Source organism: Drosophila pseudoobscura, chromosome 2 (genome assembly GCF_009870125.1).
Source record: "Drosophila pseudoobscura strain MV-25-SWS-2005 chromosome 2, UCI_Dpse_MV25, whole genome shotgun sequence".
NCBI lineage: Eukaryota > Metazoa > Arthropoda > Insecta > Diptera > Drosophilidae > Drosophila > Drosophila pseudoobscura.
In genome coordinates this window covers 5,565,516-5,583,621 of record NC_046679.1, presented here as the reverse complement: position 1 = coordinate 5,583,621, position 18,106 = coordinate 5,565,516, and the positions used below count along the sequence as shown (strand labels likewise).

General features: G+C 46.9%; 2 protein-coding genes across 2 annotated transcripts in view; both read left to right on the top strand.

The window, feature by feature from the left end:
- Positions 1-4,099: 4,099 nt before the first annotated feature.
- On the top strand, positions 4,100-5,209 carry LOC4800790 (uncharacterized). Its single transcript, XM_001357966.4, has one exon. It carries the CDS (start codon positions 4,825-4,827, stop codon positions 5,107-5,109), a length of 285 nt encoding a protein of 94 aa, XP_001358003.1. The 5' UTR covers positions 4,100-4,824; the 3' UTR covers positions 5,110-5,209.
- Positions 5,210-5,455: 246 nt separating this feature from the next.
- Glut4EF (Glucose transporter 4 enhancer factor) overlaps positions 5,456-18,106 on the top strand; it is a 117,051-nt gene continuing 104,400 nt past the window's right edge. The window contains 1 exon segment of the mRNA XM_033376603.1: positions 5,456-6,092. Within this exon segment, the coding sequence (XP_033232494.1) occupies positions 5,490-6,092 (603 nt within the window). The 5' untranslated portion in view covers positions 5,456-5,489.

Sequence of the window (18,106 nt, the reverse complement as noted above, 5' to 3'; positions counted from 1 at the left end):
TTTGTCAGTCACATGTCCAGACTGCACATGACATAAATTTGTATCTGCAACTGATTGTGAGTCTTGTAATAGCAGCATGATCGGTGTATCTTACATCGGTGATCATCTTTGTCTACAATTTATGCTTCCTGCTGACAAAGCCTCCCCATCCACAGCCACATCCACACGTCCATGTCTGTGCTGACATGTTCACATCAATCACACAAGACGACGACCCTGTTGGCCGTTGGTAACTTGATTTTCCATATCCCTACACGACTTGCTGGATGTCAAACAGAAGATACACTAACAGCGAACAGGTAAACATTCTAATGATCCAAACACGCAACTTCGAATGTCATGGAGTACGAGAGGGAGTGGGAGTGGCAGTGGGAGTAGGAGTGGGTGTGGGAGTGGGCGTAGGAGTTAATGGTGGAGTTCGAGTCGGAGTCAAAGATTTACTCGTACTTATGTATGTGTATGGAGTGGCAGTCAAGGGCGATTTTCATTTTCCGCCATCTGCGATTTGCGTTTTATGTTCCGTTCTGTTCGTTGTGTGTTGGTTGGTTTGTTTGTTTGTTTGGAAACTGACAGCTTTTGATAGACATCTCGACGCAGTGTCGGTGGCATGTCCACATCAACATCCATGTCCAGGCTCATGTCCATGGCCACGTTCGTCAAGTGCCCCGTCATGCTGGCAAATTTGCCCAGCTTGACAGGTGCTGCCCTGGACATCGTGGAGTGAAGACAGGCGATTCTAATTAGTGCTCACAGCCTTAGCTCAAATGGGGGATGATTACGTCATAAAGGAAGGAAATTCGAAAGAGTTACGCCAATGCCAAGTGAGAAGAATCTTCGAGATCCTGTATGGATTATGGGCGATATATCGATAATTTTTGATCGCCCAGTACGAGCATTTGATTTTGCATGAGACTTGCACTTTCTCTACGTCATCTTCAACCGATTGGGGCAATTTCAAGCTGATTTCTTTTCAACAAAGACCGTCCATTGTGGGACCTATACCTATGCCCATGCCCATGCCCATACCCATGCCTAGGCAAAAGCGTAATTGAATGGAACGGAATGACATACATATTTTCGAAATCCGGTTTCGAAGGCAATCCAATCACAGCACACACATACACATACAGATCTCTACTATAGGCATACATTAATGATAAAGGAGAGAATACGAAACGAAATAAAAGCGACGGCGCCCAACCAAATACAACGCGGACAGCGCTGAAATGCAGCGGAGATATAATAATAAGATGCTGTGTCTCATTACGACTTTACAAAGAAATCCCAAAAATCCGGTTTAATTTTCATAAAATTCCAATAAAATTACCAGCTCTTGAGGGCTGAAGGGCGAAGGGCGTACGGTACGGTACGGTAAAGTACAGAGATAGAGAGACAGAGAGAGAGAGTGCAACAGCTGCTCGGCTGTTCAGAACATTGTTGGATGCCAATGGATACCATAAACCAACCCGGCCCCCACCCACCCACCTTCCAGTCCAATCCCATCTGTAACGCAAAATTGAGGCCGCTGTTGACTAACAGAGCCGTTCCCGTTCTAATTTTTCCCAGTACGCGTGCTCTCTTACACGCTGTTATGTTACAACGTTAGTTTACATCTCTTATCTCTCTCTCTCTGTCTCTCTCTTGAAATTCTCTTTGCTATGCAAGCGACTCTCTTGCGCTCTCGAGTGGTTGACCTATTTTCCAGTTTGGGTAATGTGTATGTGTATCTGTGTGTGAGCATTTGCTTTCCTGTATCTGTATCTGTATCTGTGCATTGCCTTCTGGTGTCTCCCTCTCTCTCTCTCTTTTTCCATCTAATGCCGATGCTGCTTTGTTTTGGTTTTGCCTTTTGCGTTTCTTTCGCTCGTTTTGTAACCTCACGGATTCACGGATTGCATTCACATTTACATTCGTATTCGTATTCACATTCACTTGAGCGATGCGATGCGATGCTGCTTTTCGTAACTGCGTATTTGTTGTAGCACTGGCAACGCTCTGTTGATTCCAGTTGTTGTTGTTGCTGCTTTGGAATTTTCACTAGAGAAATGATTAATTGAATTTGTCAGATAGTTCATCTTTGCACTTGGCCGCCATTCTGCGTGCGTGCGCGGATTTGTGTGTGTGTGCCCCTACAGGTTTCCTATAGGTTTTCCTTGAAGCATTATCAGCACTTTTGTTTTTTGGCCACTTCAACGCGTTTGCCTCGAGATAAAGATACTTTAATGTTGGTTTCGTTACTTCTTGGCAAAGGACATCATGCTCTTGCATTTCCCTCCTTTCGGATTAAGTTTCTTTATCGCATTCGGTGTCCGAGTTTTCCGGTTTTACTGTACTTTTGTTGGAAGATTGACCCCCCCCATCCAAGATCAAAGAAAATACGCAGCGAATTTTCCGAAAATGACGTCTCAAAATGCTGGCGGTATGAAAATCAAATCCCTCAAATCCACCCCGAAACTCGAAATCAGATAAGGGGGAAAACTGGCAACAATAACAACTACGCAAATCTATGGACTGGATGTTGGTTGATGGAAGTTGATTGAAGTTGCAGGAGTGTGTGTGTGTGTGTGCGAGTTTATGTACGCCCCCCGCCCCCCAGCGAAATGGAAAAGCCCCCTCCCCCCCTAACAGCAACATGGCTGGGAATGTATGCCTACAGAGGTCATTCCAAAGGCAACAACAACGCCGCATAACAGCCAGCATACTACACAGCATATACTCGTGCAACATGGCAACAAGGGGCAGCAGCAGCAGCAGCAGTGCGGCCCCCAAAAATACCAAGAATACGAAAATCAACAACAACAGCATGGTATCCCAAGCGATGTAAACAAAATCGAATGAATTTCAAAGCATTAACAGCTGTGAGCCTTACGAAGAGAGAGAGAGAGAGACACAGAGGGAGCGAGAGAGAGAGAGAGAGAGAGAATCAAACACACTCACACAAAGCGGTTCTCTCTTTAACTGTTAAATTCTGTGACGTTGCAGACCAGAAAACCGGCCGGCGCTTGAACCTACATACCCTACAATAACATCGCATGGCATATGCAACTTGGGAAGTATAGGAATCTAAGAAACTTTTGATTTCCTCATGCACTAAAATTACTCAGCGTTGAATAAACTGGATCACTTGTTATTGGAGTGGGTACGAAAATTAACCCAAAATCGCTGCTTTCAATAAAATACTGTCATAACATAAGACTAGAATGTGGGAGCTCTGCTTATTGACTCGACTGGAAGAGAGCCCAACGAAGAGACCTTCGGCTCTAGCCTGGCCAGCGCTTCGTAGAAGCAGAAGGGCATGTGAGGGTCGGGATGAACGAACATGTTAGCTCTCTCTCTCTCGTTTGTTTTGCTCAACAGCTGTTCGCTGCTCGTTCCACTCTGTTCGCTGTTCGCTGTTCTCCTCTCCGCTCTGTTATTGATAATACAGAGCGAAACGCACACACACACTGATACACGCACAGTTATGCGGGACTCTGTTGACAAGTGTCTGAGTTTTTTTTTTACTGCGTAGTATTTTTATTTTTTTTTGGTATAACGACGACGTCGCCGCTGGCGTACGAACACCTCCTGGCGATGGCGTCATAGATACGAATACGGATAGCCAGAGCAGCCCAGAGCCGAGGGTCGCTGCCTGCTGATAAGCGTTCGCTTCAGCTACTGCGTCGCGTTGGCAAAAACCTCTTACATATGTACATATGTATTTATTGTATGTGGAAATCTACCAAGGAAAATCCTCACTGGGCGTGCTGTCTTTCCCTTTTCCCTTTGACACTCGTATGATTACAGCGCTCCGATTAGTCGTTAACAGGCACGGCCACGGCATCGATGCATTTCTAACAGTTTTATGCTGGCTCATACATGTACACACACACACATACACACGCACACGCTCCAAAAATTATGTATACGTATGTTGTTTTGCTTTTCCAAGCAGGTAGATCCGATAGATACAGATACGCTTCTGCATAACAGAGAGGGAGAGAGAGGGAGAGCGAGAGCGCACACACAGACGACTGGCAGAGCGCAAGAGAGACAGAAGCATATACGTGTATGTGTGTGTGTGTGTGTGTGTGTGTGTTGAGTATCTGTGAGTAACTGTAACTCGCCGTTCGCTTGGCTCGCTCGCTCGCGTCAGTCATCAAAACCAAACTCTCGGGTGCAGACGATAAGCGCTTGCGAGAAATCATTTTGTCGTGAACTGAACGCCAAACAATAACATCCCACTCCCCCCAAAAAGATATATTTTCAACAATAGCCACGGCCATAAACAGTATCAAAAACAATCGACACAGTCCCTCTGTGTGCGTTTGAGTGCGTGTGTGTGAGTGAGTGTTTGTCTTGCTGTTTTCCAGCAATCAATCGCCGAGTCAAAAAGTCCAAAAAGAGTCCAAGAGTCGCCACAGAAAAAAAAAAAACACAACGCAACACAACAAATCAGTGCAGCAGCCCGCGAGAAGTGCATCCATATTGCTCTCTGGCGAGTGTCGTCTGTGTGTGGGTGTCTCTGCATCTAAATCTGTCTCTGTCTCTGACTCTGCCTCTGTGTGTGAGAGAAAAACTCGAGAAAAAGTGAAACGACCGGCAGCGAAAGCAGCGCGAAAGCAAAGGCAGTAATAAGCAAATAGCAGCAGGCAACAAACAACAAAATAAAATCGACGAAAAAGTGTGAGGAAAAACAGCTTCGAGCCGAAAACAAAATTCCATCAGTTGTATGTGAACCCCAGCATTCCCCAAAAGCGGACACCACCCCCCACTACCTGATTGACTCCAGTCCCCCAAGTTGGTAGCCCCCAAACTGACGTTCAAAGCGGCCAAAATTGGATTATGCTCAGGCACAAACGCAACTGCCACGCCATTCAGACGCCCAGCGACGACGAGCATGTGAAACTGAGTGCCCCGATTGATGCACTGCATCCACTCCCGACCCAGTCGCAGTCACTGCCACTGCCTCCGCTGCGACAGCCGCTTCTTCCACTCATCCAGCTCCAGCGCCTGAACCAACGCGTCACCTTCTCCCTGGAGCTGTACCACAAGAACGTGATCAAAAAATTGCCGGCCCTCAAGCAGCACGAGGTCTACAAACTGACCAAAAACATCTCACAGACTTAAGTCCTTCCTACCCCACCGCCACCGCCACCGCCACCGCCCAAAACGCCACATACCTCCATTCAATATAAACTCCAAAAGACCAGGAAAGTGCAAGAAAAAAGTGATTAAGTCCCGCATCAAAAGTGAAAACGGGAAAAGTGCAAATTACAATCGAGTGCAATACCCCCGAAGGGAAAAAGTGTGTCCAAGTGTCGAAAATGTGGCGCGTTAGCAAAGCTAAAATCTGGCACTGAGTTTTGTAGGAACAGCAATCCGAGTATTCGGGTCCAAGCGGATTTGAATAAAAGCAAAAAGGCAAAAAGGCAAAAAACTAGAACGCGGCGATCCGTCGTAAAATAGAGATTTTTGAGAGAAATCCAAACCCCACAAAACGTACAAAAATGTCCACCGGTCGTCGTTTGGCCAAGCGCTCAATCATTGGCACCAAGGTGTGCGCCCCGGGTCCCGAGGGACTCTTGTACTCGGGCGTCATCGTGGACGTGAAGACGCCGCCGTCGTACATGGCCGCGTCGGGCAAGGCCCTGGCACCGCTGTCGCCGCCGCCGCCGCCGCCGCCCACCTTCCTGGCCCCCGGGGAGCCCCAGTTGAACGCGGACACGCGCTATCTCGTCCGATTCGATTTTAAAACGCAACAGCTTCCGTTGCAGCACGCTGCTGCTGGCCCGTCGACAGCGTCCGCGTCCTCATCCTCGTCATCGTCATCGTCATCGTCCTCTCCGGACGCATCAGTCATCGTTGAGGCCCGCCGGGTCGCCAGCGTGCATATCAGTCCGGCCCAGGCTCTGCGCCGGAACGCCATGATTAAGGAGTTCCGCGAATCGGATCTTATTGGACCCGGCTTCCGTTCGATTATGGGCATACAGCTGCAGCCCGGCCAGCGGGTCTTCCTCACCTACAACGGCCGCGAGCAGAGCGGCGATGTGGTGGAGCACGATGCCAGCAAGGACGAGGTGGTTGTCAAGATAACCACAGTTGGAAATGAGGTGAGTCGGCCGTGTGGGTGGGTGCCACTGAAAGTGCAGCTAGCAGCTAGCAGCTGGCGGTAGCAGTGGCAGAGGCAGAGGCAGAGGCAGCTCTGTCATCATTGTGTGACGCCAAAGTATGTCAAGGTTGGCTCTGCCACACAACAGCCGCCCCATCCCCAACATGACTGGGGCGCAGCGCAGCATATACATATATTCTACAATATCTATGCTGTATCTATGTACAGGCATATTCAGAGCATATATGTACAGCGCATGCAGCCCCTCCACCCCCCAGAACATACATACATAGGTACATGAGTAGTGCGGGGCACATGGATTCTATGTGCAATCACGTTCTATGTGGCACGACGAAAAAAAACGAACTCGAAAAAATGCTTGTCGAGGGTCGCATTCTGCTTTTTGGCACGTAATTGGGTTACTCTCTGGGTTGGCCTTCTTGGATATACCCGAGCATACAATTCGACTCCCCGAAGGTGGGGGCACGGGGGATTGGAGCTTACCGCAAAATCGAATTAGCTTTAAGGCAACATTGTCGGGAAATGTGTGCTGTCTAGCTTCTGGATCATCATAATCCTTCAGCCAGATCCACACCCACATCGACATCGTCAGATACATAAACAGCCAATGCCCCTTCCTATTACGTCACTCGAATCGTTGAACTGATCCGTAAACAAAATGAAGAATTAATAAATAAACGCCATGGAAACTAATTCCAGAGTGAAACATCGTTTTGGAGGCATTTATACGAGTATAATCGAGATCCCGAGTCCCATATGCGAAGAACCCAACGAATTTTAGAATCGTCAGATCGGTTCGTTTGCTTCCAATGACGAATACGAATACGACTATGATGTGGACGATGATGATGATGCTGATGTCGTAATGAAAATTTTGTTTAGAATTTGCTTTCGTGAAAGAAATTGTTAGACGGAGCACAAAACGAAAACTTGCGATAAAAATGAAGAGAGGAAAATTCAAAATATTAAAGAAAATATATACAAAGGAGGAAATCCAATACGATACAATTTCAGGGCTAAATAGAGATGTGCGCTTTACAGATACTTAATTATATGGATGAATTATCCAGTCTATCCCACCACTCCCCGAGAGAGATAGAGAGGGAGAGAGAGAGAGACACATCACCAAAGTACGTGTGGAAAGAGCAACAAGATCAGATGAACTTTTTGAATTGCGTCATAAGTCGGGCATACAGCCACAGATACAGCGCTACAGATACAGCCATAGATACGGATACAGAGGCAACTATGTGTGTGGATAGCCGGCTGAATGTAGATGGCAAAGATAGTTAGATACATGAGCGAAACACATGCATCTTTGAGATACATAGAGACCGAAGCCAGGCCAAAACGTCAGCGGTTTACCGGCTGACTGCGCTCCGGAGAGACAAAGATGGAGGAGAGGAGAGCTGGATGGAGGGCCGGGGCAAGGGGACAGCTCTTACCGGCATCAAGCTGTGCTCTCCCCGCATCTGTGTTCGTATCTCTCTCTCTCGTTCCAGCTTCCATCTGGTTTCCATTGCATTTTGTTTTGCGCCTTCTGCTTTCCCTTGCAGTTTCTGTTGTTTTGTGTTTTGTGTTTGTTTTTTGCCGTTGTTTCCACTCTCAACTAATAATCGCTTATAACATTTGTAATTGCTGCATTCTACGAAGCAAGATTCAAACGCAAAGATACATAGATACACATGCACACGCCAGATACAGATACAGATACAGCTACAGCTACAGCTACAACTAGAGATACACGTTCGGATGGATGGACGGACGGACGGACGGACGGACGGACGGACGGACTTCAATGCCAAGTCAACTGCGCGTATCTTTTCCGTGCGGCGAGTCAATAAATTTGTCAGCTACATAGCTCTAGCTCTCTACCAGATGTGTGGGCTTGTCTCCAGCTCGATGTCAGCCCATTGTACGACCCGCAAGATACAGATACAGATACATATACTGATACTGGCGATACTATCGATACTGCGGCTCGATCAGGTCTGATGTGTTGCCCAAAATGGAAAAACTGAAAATGTATTGTATTGTTTTTGATTTGTTTGCTTTTACGACCCAAAGCCGACTTGAAAAGCCCCAAATTTTCGACTCGACTCGACTCGAATCTTTTGGCATAATCAGCTATGGAAATGTAAAGCGAGGCGAGCACATTCCATGGGGCTTACAGAGGCTCCCCACTCTAGTGTCTCTCCACTATGACCTCATCATTAGCCAACAAATTCGAAAATAACTGGAAAAAGTGAAGAGCTCCATTTCGTTGTAAGTCAATCAACAATTGGTTGAAATTCTTTTTTTTTGTGCGGCTGGGTTTTGTAATTGAAAATGAAACTGGAAACAGTGCTATCCGAGGGGTTGGTGCGGGGAGGGGGGGAGGGGAACATTTGTTACATCTATCAATACGTTTGTCCTCGCTGGCATTTGATGGTCACGTGTGTGCGTGTCGTGTCTGTATGGGGTATGGGGTGGGGGGGTATGGCTCCAAACTCGACAAAAAACCGAAATTTGTTTTTCGGTTCAACTTGAGCAATTGCCTTTTGTTTAGATACAGACACACACACACACAAAGCCTTTTGGGGAGGGGGGGAAACCAGTTGGGGAGCGTTTTTCTGTTTGGTTTTTTTTTTGTTGTTTGAGTCGGAAACGTGAGGCAATTAATTCTAAGGTTATTCCAGCAAACGAGAAACTTGTTGCACGCATTTCCATCCCCATCCACCATCCACCATTCTCCATCTTTAGTCCCATTACCATTTCCATATCCATTCGCATTTCAATTACAATGACGTATAATTGTCGGGCCATGAATCAAATGCCCGGCAGGACTACAGAGCACTCCTTCCCAAACGGGGCAGCATATAATTTGCAGGTCCATTTAATGGAATGGAGGCCGCATGGCCCAAGAATTAAGCTCGAATGCCAGCAAAAATGTCGGGGATCATTTGTCAGGGTCTCTCGGTTGTTGGGGCACGGTGCCCGGGTCTCGGGGCACTCAAGACGAGTAGCAGTATGCTCCCCCCCCACCACCGCGCACTTCCGCATTGTCAGGGCCGGGGCCAGTAATTTGTATATAGTTTCCTCCTACCGGACCGGAGCTACCATTCTCGCTTTTGCATTTAAAAAGAAATTCGTTTTAATGACATTGAAATTGACATGGCTCCGTGATTTTTTACAGCACACGCAACTTCTCCTCCACTTCTGTTTTTGGGCGGCTTTCTGGCAGGTTTCTGGGTTACCTTACCCCCATTTCTCTCTTTGGCTTTTTACTTTCATCGGTTTTGGCAATTAATTAACTTGTATTGTGTGTGTGTGTGTGTTGTTTTGGCCTCTCACTTTTCAGGCTGCGACCCATTTCGGGCCAGCAGAGAGTGCATTTTGACCAGGTGAACGGCTCTGATGGCTCGATGGCTCGAAGTTCATTTCGTAGCTGCCACAAGTGATCCAAATAAATCGCCTTCTGTTGGAGAAGATGCCGATAATTGGTTACTTTCTTCACTTTCTGTTTTTATAAATCCATTATCTCTTACCACATGTATCTGCGTTAATTTATCAGAGCCCTTGTTTGGCGGAACTACTTCATCGCATACTTCTGTCCATCAGTCTAGGCCTGCCTATCATTGTCGCCCCTTCAATCAGGTCATTTACGAGGCATTTGGCAAAACGGTTCGCTTTTCGAGGCCATGTTTTTCCCTTGATGTGTCTGTTCCTGTCCAACACTCGGCTTTCCCCTTATCCTGCCTGAGTCTCGTTTCGGTTACTCCCCGCTGTTCTGCCTGGGGTCTCGGTCCCGGCTAACGACCTGCCTGCCATAGGGTTTGTTGTCCACTTTCCACTATCCTCTACTCTATCCTGTCTCTTCCGTTCTCATTCGCACTCTTTCTAGCATTAACTATAGCTCTCTTTCGCTCTCGCTCTCGGCCCATCTGCATTGCTATGGTTTTATGATACCGGCAAAAACATCCATTTTTTCGTTAGCATGTCGTTGTTTTTTTTGTTTTGTTTTGTTTGAAACAGGCTAAAAAATGACGGCCGACTGGCAGGTCACTCGAGGGCCCTTGTCTGGCTCAGGTTATGGGTCTGAGTCTGGGCATTGGATGGTGCACTCTCATGACTAATCGACCTTGCCGAGGAGCACACTCGTCGATCTTTCAGGTAGAGAAAGTCCAGCCCGTCTTTTGGCAATGCTACCCGGGAATGTGCACTCTAATTGGAACCGATAAACTACGAGTCAGGACCGAGTCAAAAATTGTCATAAAACGTTTGGTTTTTTTTTTTCGTATTCGTGGGGTCTTTGGAATCGGTCAGCCTGCTTCAGTGACCTTTTTGGCGACGGGCAGGTTGAACGACTTGCTTCGATTCTCCCGACTTGGGTGTTGGGTTTCAGGCGGCGCACAAAGAATGTTTATGTGCTCTGCTCTTCATCAAATGTCATAGCACTCATTTCTCTGTCCATCAAAAGACAGGTTATGGCTTCTGACTCATAAAGTGCCCCCTAATCGAAAGGGAGCCAGCCAGCCAGCCAGCTCGCCTACCGAACCACTCCACTCCGAAGGTAAGAGCCCAGCCAAGGGGCGGTGGCAAGAGGAGAGCCCAAAATCGAAACGACTTTCAAAAAAATGCATGCAGCTTGTTTCGGTTTCGTTTGAGTTTGAGTTTTAGTTTTGATTTCAAAGCGCCTTGCCTTTTTGTATCTCGATTTTTGCTGTTTCAAGCGGCATTTCGGCTTACAACCAGATACTCACACACACACAGCTGGACATGGTGCACACCTGATTTTGCTGGCCGGTGAGTGTCGTTTTGGGTACATGCCACCTTGGTATGTGGGTCACTTTGAAATGGGGTTTTTGATTAACGCTCAAAGACAGACCCAAACAGAAAAGTAGAAAATAACAGAAAAACAAACAAAAACTCATATTGAAAACGGTAAAATAAACTAAACTGGATAAAGTTTTTCATAGCTCAATTCTGTCAAAAAAAGTTATTTATGAAATGAATATTTCTCAATTAAGTCCAAGATTGGATTTTAGTTTCTATATTTCATATTTGTGGCGAGTAGAACCAGGATTGGATGGGATTCAATGTTGAAGCGTAGACAAAATTCTAATCTAAATCTATATTGTATAAAATATATAATATAGTAGTACATAAATAAGCGATTAAAATACATAGTATAATATAATAGCGCCAAGGGCCAAGGGTTTCATTCGAATTGGGGGCGAATGAGAGATTTAATTATTGATCTTCAACAATTTGCGCAGTATTTGATTGTGTTTATTTTTGGTTTTATTCACACGAAAGTAGGTTACGCTTTTTTGGCGTCTTTTGCTTTATGTATCTTTTCGTTGTTGGTTTTATTATGACTTAATTTAAAAGTGAAAGCGATGAAGTTGAGCTTTTTTGGTGATTAAGTAAGGCCGGGAGCCATGGCGGGGGGTTTTCCCAGTGGCAGAGAGCGAGAGAGTGCCACAGAATGTAAAATGCAAGGGTACAAACTCGAGCCAAACTCCAAATGTAATCGCACGCACAGATACGATACAATCGCACACAGCTGGAGAGGAGAGGCAAACTTGTAGATACAAGATACAAGAGAGGAGACCCCGACCCGGCACTGTCAGCGGGGTGCCATGGTGGGGCGGGCGGATGGATGGATTGCGGCGGCGGCGGAGTGTGCGTGTCCCCGTGTCCGTGTCGTGGTGTCTCGTGTGCGTGCCACAGAACGTAAACAAAAATACGAATGTAAAGAAGAAGCGGAAAGTGCGAGATAAACAGAAAACAGCTGTACACACCAGCCCAGCGTGTGCGACAGAGATGGATGGCGGCATACCACCAGAAAGAGAGACCGATTGAGTGAAAGAGAGAGGGCAGAGCAGGGCAGAGCAGTGCAGAGCAGAGCAGGCCTAAGGCCGAAGCGAAGGCGGAGGCCAAGAAGTTGTCCCCGTAAAACCCGTTTCCGACAACAACAGCAGCAACAACAACAACAACAACAACAGTTACGCACTTTACGCACGCTCGACATGATTGTGCCTGTCTGCGTGAGTGCGTGTCCGTGCCTGTCGAGTATTCCAGTGTGCGTGCTACATCATTCATGCGTGTGTGTGCATGTGCATATGTATGAGTGTGAGTGAGAGAGTTTTTTTGTTTTTCTTTTTGTTTTTTTTTGCTTTGAAGAAAAACCGGCTCTGGGCTTGGGTCTGGGTCTTGGGTTCGAGTTTTTGGGCTGGGCTGGGTTCTTCAGGGCTCGTGTACGCGGCTTCGATTCGATTCTGTGGCCTGAGCGGAAATACGCAGCACACACACACACACACACACACACACCCAGAGAGAGAGAGAAACCCATGCAAACACATGGGCTGGAAACAAAGAAGAAGCCACGCATGAAAATTGCTTTTTATGTGGCAGCCGAAAAACGGATAGAAATAAAGGAAGACGTCAACGACAACGTCACCAGTTCTGCCCATAGAACTCTCCCCATCCCCCCTATCAGGGGTTGTCGTTTCGTTTCCATTAATGGTCCCACACCCTCACACCCTTTTATCACATTTTGGATTTTGTTTTGCGCTCATTTCGCTTCTTTGCCTCTGCTTTTGCTCCCTTTTTCCTTCTCTAATGCGAGGCCATTGTCACTCTTCCTGGGGGGTAGTGTGTGTGTGTGTGTGTGTGTGTGTGTGGGGTGGGAGGGGAGGTTGCTTCGGTGGCATGCTTCTAGGGCATGGAGAATAACTGTTTCCGGTATTTGGGTCACATGAAATTTAATCAAATTAAAATGTTTCAACGCTTTTGCTCTCTGGTTTTACCCACCTCCGACCCCCGACATAGAACCCCACTGATACTGACTGGAGGGGTGCATTCCAAAGGAGCAAATGGAGTGTAGCTTGAGGTGGGACTTGCAACTGCAACACTGTTTTCGCTGCTTTCTCAAAATGGTTGCAAAGTGTGTCTGCTGCTGCTGCCGACTTGATTTCGACAAATTTGTTGCCAGTGAGGCAACTCTGATGTGCAATTGACAGTGGCAACTGGCACCCGTGGGGAATCAACGGCAAAATCAGGCTCAAGTGGCAGACAGGCACTCGTACGAGTAGTATCTGTAAATCTGGAAATCCCTGAAAACGCAAGGCGATAGTAAATCTTGTGTGCTTATCGTATGGCTTATCACAGCCGAATGGCTCCTCCACTCAATTGGGCTCAAGGCGAGAGGTGTTTGGGGACAAATGAGAAAAGTTGTTTCGGGGATAAATACACAATGAAGGCATAAAGCATGCTTCAAAAAGAGTGCGTTCTACATAATTAAAGCATTATATTTCCACGATTTCAATCCCAAGATAAACCCCATTATAATAATAATATAAGCGGCTAGTAAAAACAAACTCGAAAACTTCACACTTTCTACCGCTGTTGGCTCCGACCACTTTCTACCGCATTTCGAATGCAGCCGTCTGCCAGTTGGCCAGACTCTCATTCATTCATTCATTCAATCTGTCTGTCTGTCTGCCTGTCAGTTAGCCACCGGCCGGTGGCTAGCCCACCAAAAACCGCCAAAATTCCCCCCCACCACACAGAAAGAGACAGAGAGAGGGGCATCATACGCATATGTTACAGAGCGGGGACCGAGCGGGAGGATGGATGGCGCCAAAAACAAAATGGCAGCCTCCCAAGCTCCGAAAAAAACTACAACGCAATATGGTCGCCATTTTGTTTTCACACCGTTATGTTATGCTGGCCCTATGCTCACTCGTCGGTGTGTGTGTGTGTGTGTGTTTTTTGTGCGCTTGTGCTTTCGATTATTGTATTTTGTTGTTGCTTTTTTGCTTTGTTTATTTGGAGGCTTCTTCTTTTTGGTTTTCCCTTGGCCGCGTAGGCGCATAGACGACGTCATCGGCCGCCTCTCAACGGCCCCTCCTCCTCTCACCTCCATCTTTTCCCCTTCTGTAACACACACTCGCGCGCTATTTTCGTATATTTACATTTCGAAAGCTACACCGAAAGAAACGAAAGGAAACCGAAACGAAGCCGAAAAGCTTTTGGAGTCGCCGATATCTTCACGCATTTTCGATGCCAATCATGCGTAAATTACGCGATTAAATTAACTTGAATGAGCTTCGTGCAGCATGCAAAACAACACCGAGCAGCCTCACAGCCACACAGCCATCCATCGAACTCCCGTACGTACAGTCCGCCCATTGGCGTTACTCCTCCCGGGCGGCGGCCTCAGAGAAATGCGCCGTGTTCAGGCTTTAACGGTTTTCACCTCGCCTCACATAACAATCAAATTTGCCTTTTGGTGTTGCTGTTGCTGTTGGTTCGAGTCTTTGGCATACTTCTTTTGGCCATATAAATTCCAAAGGGGCGTCAACAGGGGCGCCCTGCTCAAGGGGGTTTGGCGGGGCTAATGTTGGTTCTGGGGCCGGGGCCGCCCCTGGCCATTGACAATGCCTTCCGTTTCATTGGCATCTGCTACGCAATTTCTGTCGTCATCATCGCTCACTGCGCGTATACGTAATGCCGCCGACAGACAGACAGACAAACTGGAAGTTTTGTGTTGTTTGTCTGCTTACGTAGCATTTTCGATGGTTGTATGGGTCTGCTTATCACTAAGCCGCCTCTTACACTTTCAATTCACTGGGAAATCCAGAGCGGAAAGTGGGAAAAAAGGGGCAGCAACATTTGGCCCTGTTTTATGCTGTGTGTTGCTTCTGGGTCTGGGTTTGCAATTCTCATTGCAGTCCAGTCCCCACTTTATGTGCCGATTATTTGGCAAACGATCCCTGGCCGTGCCTGGCCCGCCCTGGCCACCCTGTGCGTTCTATATTAGCTTCTATTCTGGCGCTGGGGGGAGGGTTGTTAGGGCGTGGGCGAGGGCGTAGGCCTTCCTGACAGTGTGTGTGGGCGTCAGAATGGGGCATAAACACTGCGTACAACGTCACAGCGTAAATATAGCATATATCTATAGCATTCCAATCACCGTTTGACTCACTCGATGGTTGGGGCTGTTTCCCCCATTCCGGCATGATGACGCTTCTTCTTTAGATATTAATTGATTCAATGCAGAAATTCCTTAAGCACTTGCCATAACAGTTTCTCTTCCCTTTCTTCTCGTTTTAGGTATGTGTCTAAGAAGTTTTCCTCAACTCAAAAATGTTGTCTTGTCTGCGTAAGTACGCGTAGAAAATGGCTAGCTCTAAGCCAAACAAAAAGGAGCAGAATACCAAATTCCATTGACAATTTCTCTGTGTGGGGGGCTACAATGAAGGCTCGTAAAATTTTATCGGCAATAATAAAATTTAATTGAAACAGGAAACTCTCGCATAAATTCCCAGATCCGTATTGAGACATGAATGACATGGCAGGGACATGCACGAGACAAGGACGACTGCTTTCTTTCTTTCTCTTTTGTATGCAAGCGAGGGCGAATAGGGGCTGATGGTGGGGTGGGGTGGGGTGTAGTTTATGTACATAGGAAATGCAACTGGATATATTCCATTTATGTATGTATCTTGAAGCTAGCCCAGAGGGAGCTGTGAAATTCGAAACTTTGCAAAGTTTTTAGTATAAGGGTAATCCCTGGATCGATTTCCTGTTACGACAGCTTTATAGCCTGGCCCAGAAACTTGAAGATGTCCTCAAATTAGTTGACAACTAAAGATTGAATATGGATTTACTCGTAAACGCTAGCAGAGCCCTGTGATAAGTCACCCAACGGACTCTGACTGACTCTTTTTTATCGACTTCTTTGACTCGGTTATGCGTTGATCATCTTCCAATGAATTCCATATTACTCATGGAGGGTCATTCCCTGTCCCTGACGCGGCGCCTGTCTCCGTTATAATTATGATTGTTGTTGCTGTTGCTCGGGGGAATCAGAATTATGCATAATAAGCCGTAGATTTGAGCGAATAAAACACACAACTGTGGCAGGCTCTCCCCGTACCCCTCCCCCTCTTGCCACGGGTGCCCACGCTACGTTTTCGTTCTCTGTTTCGCCTCGTATTCTACTCTTCCCTTTTCCACTCTGCATTTTGTTTATACGCCCATTTGGGTTATTCAACTTTCGGGGAATGAGCCGAACCGAGCCGTTGATCCCGTACGGGACTGACTGCCTGTGTGTTCGGTTTTTGGTTTTTCGATTTTCGGTTCATTTCGGCAGGGGAACAAACGCATTTACATATTATTGATTCCATTCCCTCCGTTCCCAATGCTCGACGCTCGCCACTCGCCGCTCGCCGGGTGCGTTTTCAATCGCACGCTGTTTAAATCGCCTGGAATTTCAACTGCAGTCTCTCTGGCACTTGTCGCGCTCTTCTCCGCTCTCTCTCTCTCTCCCGCTCTGTTTTTGCTGTTTCGCTTTGTTGATTATGAAATTATGTAACAATTTTGTGAGCCGAATAATCGGATTGCAGTGGGGGGCCTTGAGTGGGATATACGCGACGCACATGCGAGTATTATTGAATCATTTGCATTCTCATTCAAGTTTTGTGTGAAAGAATGTCAGACCCAGGCAGGGGTTGCCTCTCTGCCCTTGCCTCTCTTAAGGGTTCAACGTATTACTCTCTTTCTCTCTCTTTGTCTCGCTCTACTCCTAACAGCTGCAGCAACAGGTGATCCTGTCTGGGTCTGTGCCTGTGTGTGAGTATCTGTGTGTCTGTCTCGCCAGATTTTGATGAAGGTCAACAAACTGCGGTGGTGGATGCGACGCCGGCAACGCCAAACGTGAGGCAAACGAACTCATTCCCTCCCTCCCCCCCTCTCTCTCTCTCTCTTTCCCTCTCTTTCTTACTCACTGTCTGTCTGTGCGTTTTTGTATTTTTCCTTTTTTTTTGTGTCGGCATCCAGCGAAGCCTAAAAATCGTAATTTGAATCCAATCTTCTTGGGGATTCTCCCTCATACTCGCATCCAAAGCGGAATCCACAACAAACGAAACTCCGACCGAGTGGCCGACAATAAAAACAGAAACCATACGACTGCAAGACGATGAAAATTGGTTAAAAGAAAAACCATTAAATGGAATAAGTGAAATAAAACTCGAGAACGAAATGCGTGTCAGATTTAATTTAATTCAAACCGTGTGGAGGTACGTTAGAAAAAGAGAGACGATTTCGTCATAGATCCAAAAATATGCCGGTTGCCGTGTGCCGTTTCTCTGGGAGTCGGTCAAGAAACTCGGGAACGGAACAAAAAGCAAAATAAATTAATAAATAAATAACCATGAGACAATGACTCGACTCTGGCAGCAATTCACCATCTTGTTGCTGGGCTCTGCCAGTGCCGCAGCTCTTCCCAGGTCTATTGACCATCCGTTTTCGTCCAATGACGAAATAGCTGGCCAATTCTGGCTCTGGCCTCCGGACCGGTCAAAGTTTCACCATGGCTCTGATGGGTTCGGTTGGGTTGGGAAGCTGTCAGCTGCTAACTGCTGGTGGGTCTCGGCCACCCTTATGCTAATGATCCAAATACGTATATCTGTGTGTGTGGCATGCCCTATGCCCGCCAATGGGCCCTGCCTCTTTGGGCTAATTGAGTACGTGACGGTGACGGGGGCTTCTGTTACGAAAAAAATAAGAAAAGATCAACTATCCCGCAGGCCGAGGGATTAATCAAAGTTTGTTCACTTGACATCGGCGGCTCACCGTGGGCAAAAATCTCATCGAGTTAGTAGTAGGGTGGCAGCATTAGCCCTCTAGCCGCAGGCGGGGCTCCCGTTGACCCAGTTGGCCTGCACACTCGAAAATCAAGGCTCTTACTCAAGATCGCCATCTTAGACCACTCCTAAATCCAGAAACAAAGCTGTGATTACGTTAATGATTTTAATTTATTCCATAAATATTTTCTTTTAATTTGCAAATTTAAAGCAAATTGTTTGGTTTCTCTAAGTGTATCCTCCTGCTTGCCCCCAAACAAAATGGAGTTCCCCTGTTTCGTACTCGGTTGCCAGGGTACCCGGTGGCATAGAGCAAAAATGGGTCAAACATTCGATGCCGGCAGGGCAAACTTGTTGTTAT

What these genes read in the sequence shown, in the direction of transcription:
- LOC4800790 (XM_001357966.4), top strand. Translation starts at nt 4,825, where the DNA reads ATGCTCAGGCACAAACGCAACTGCCACGCCATTCAGACGCCCAGCGAC.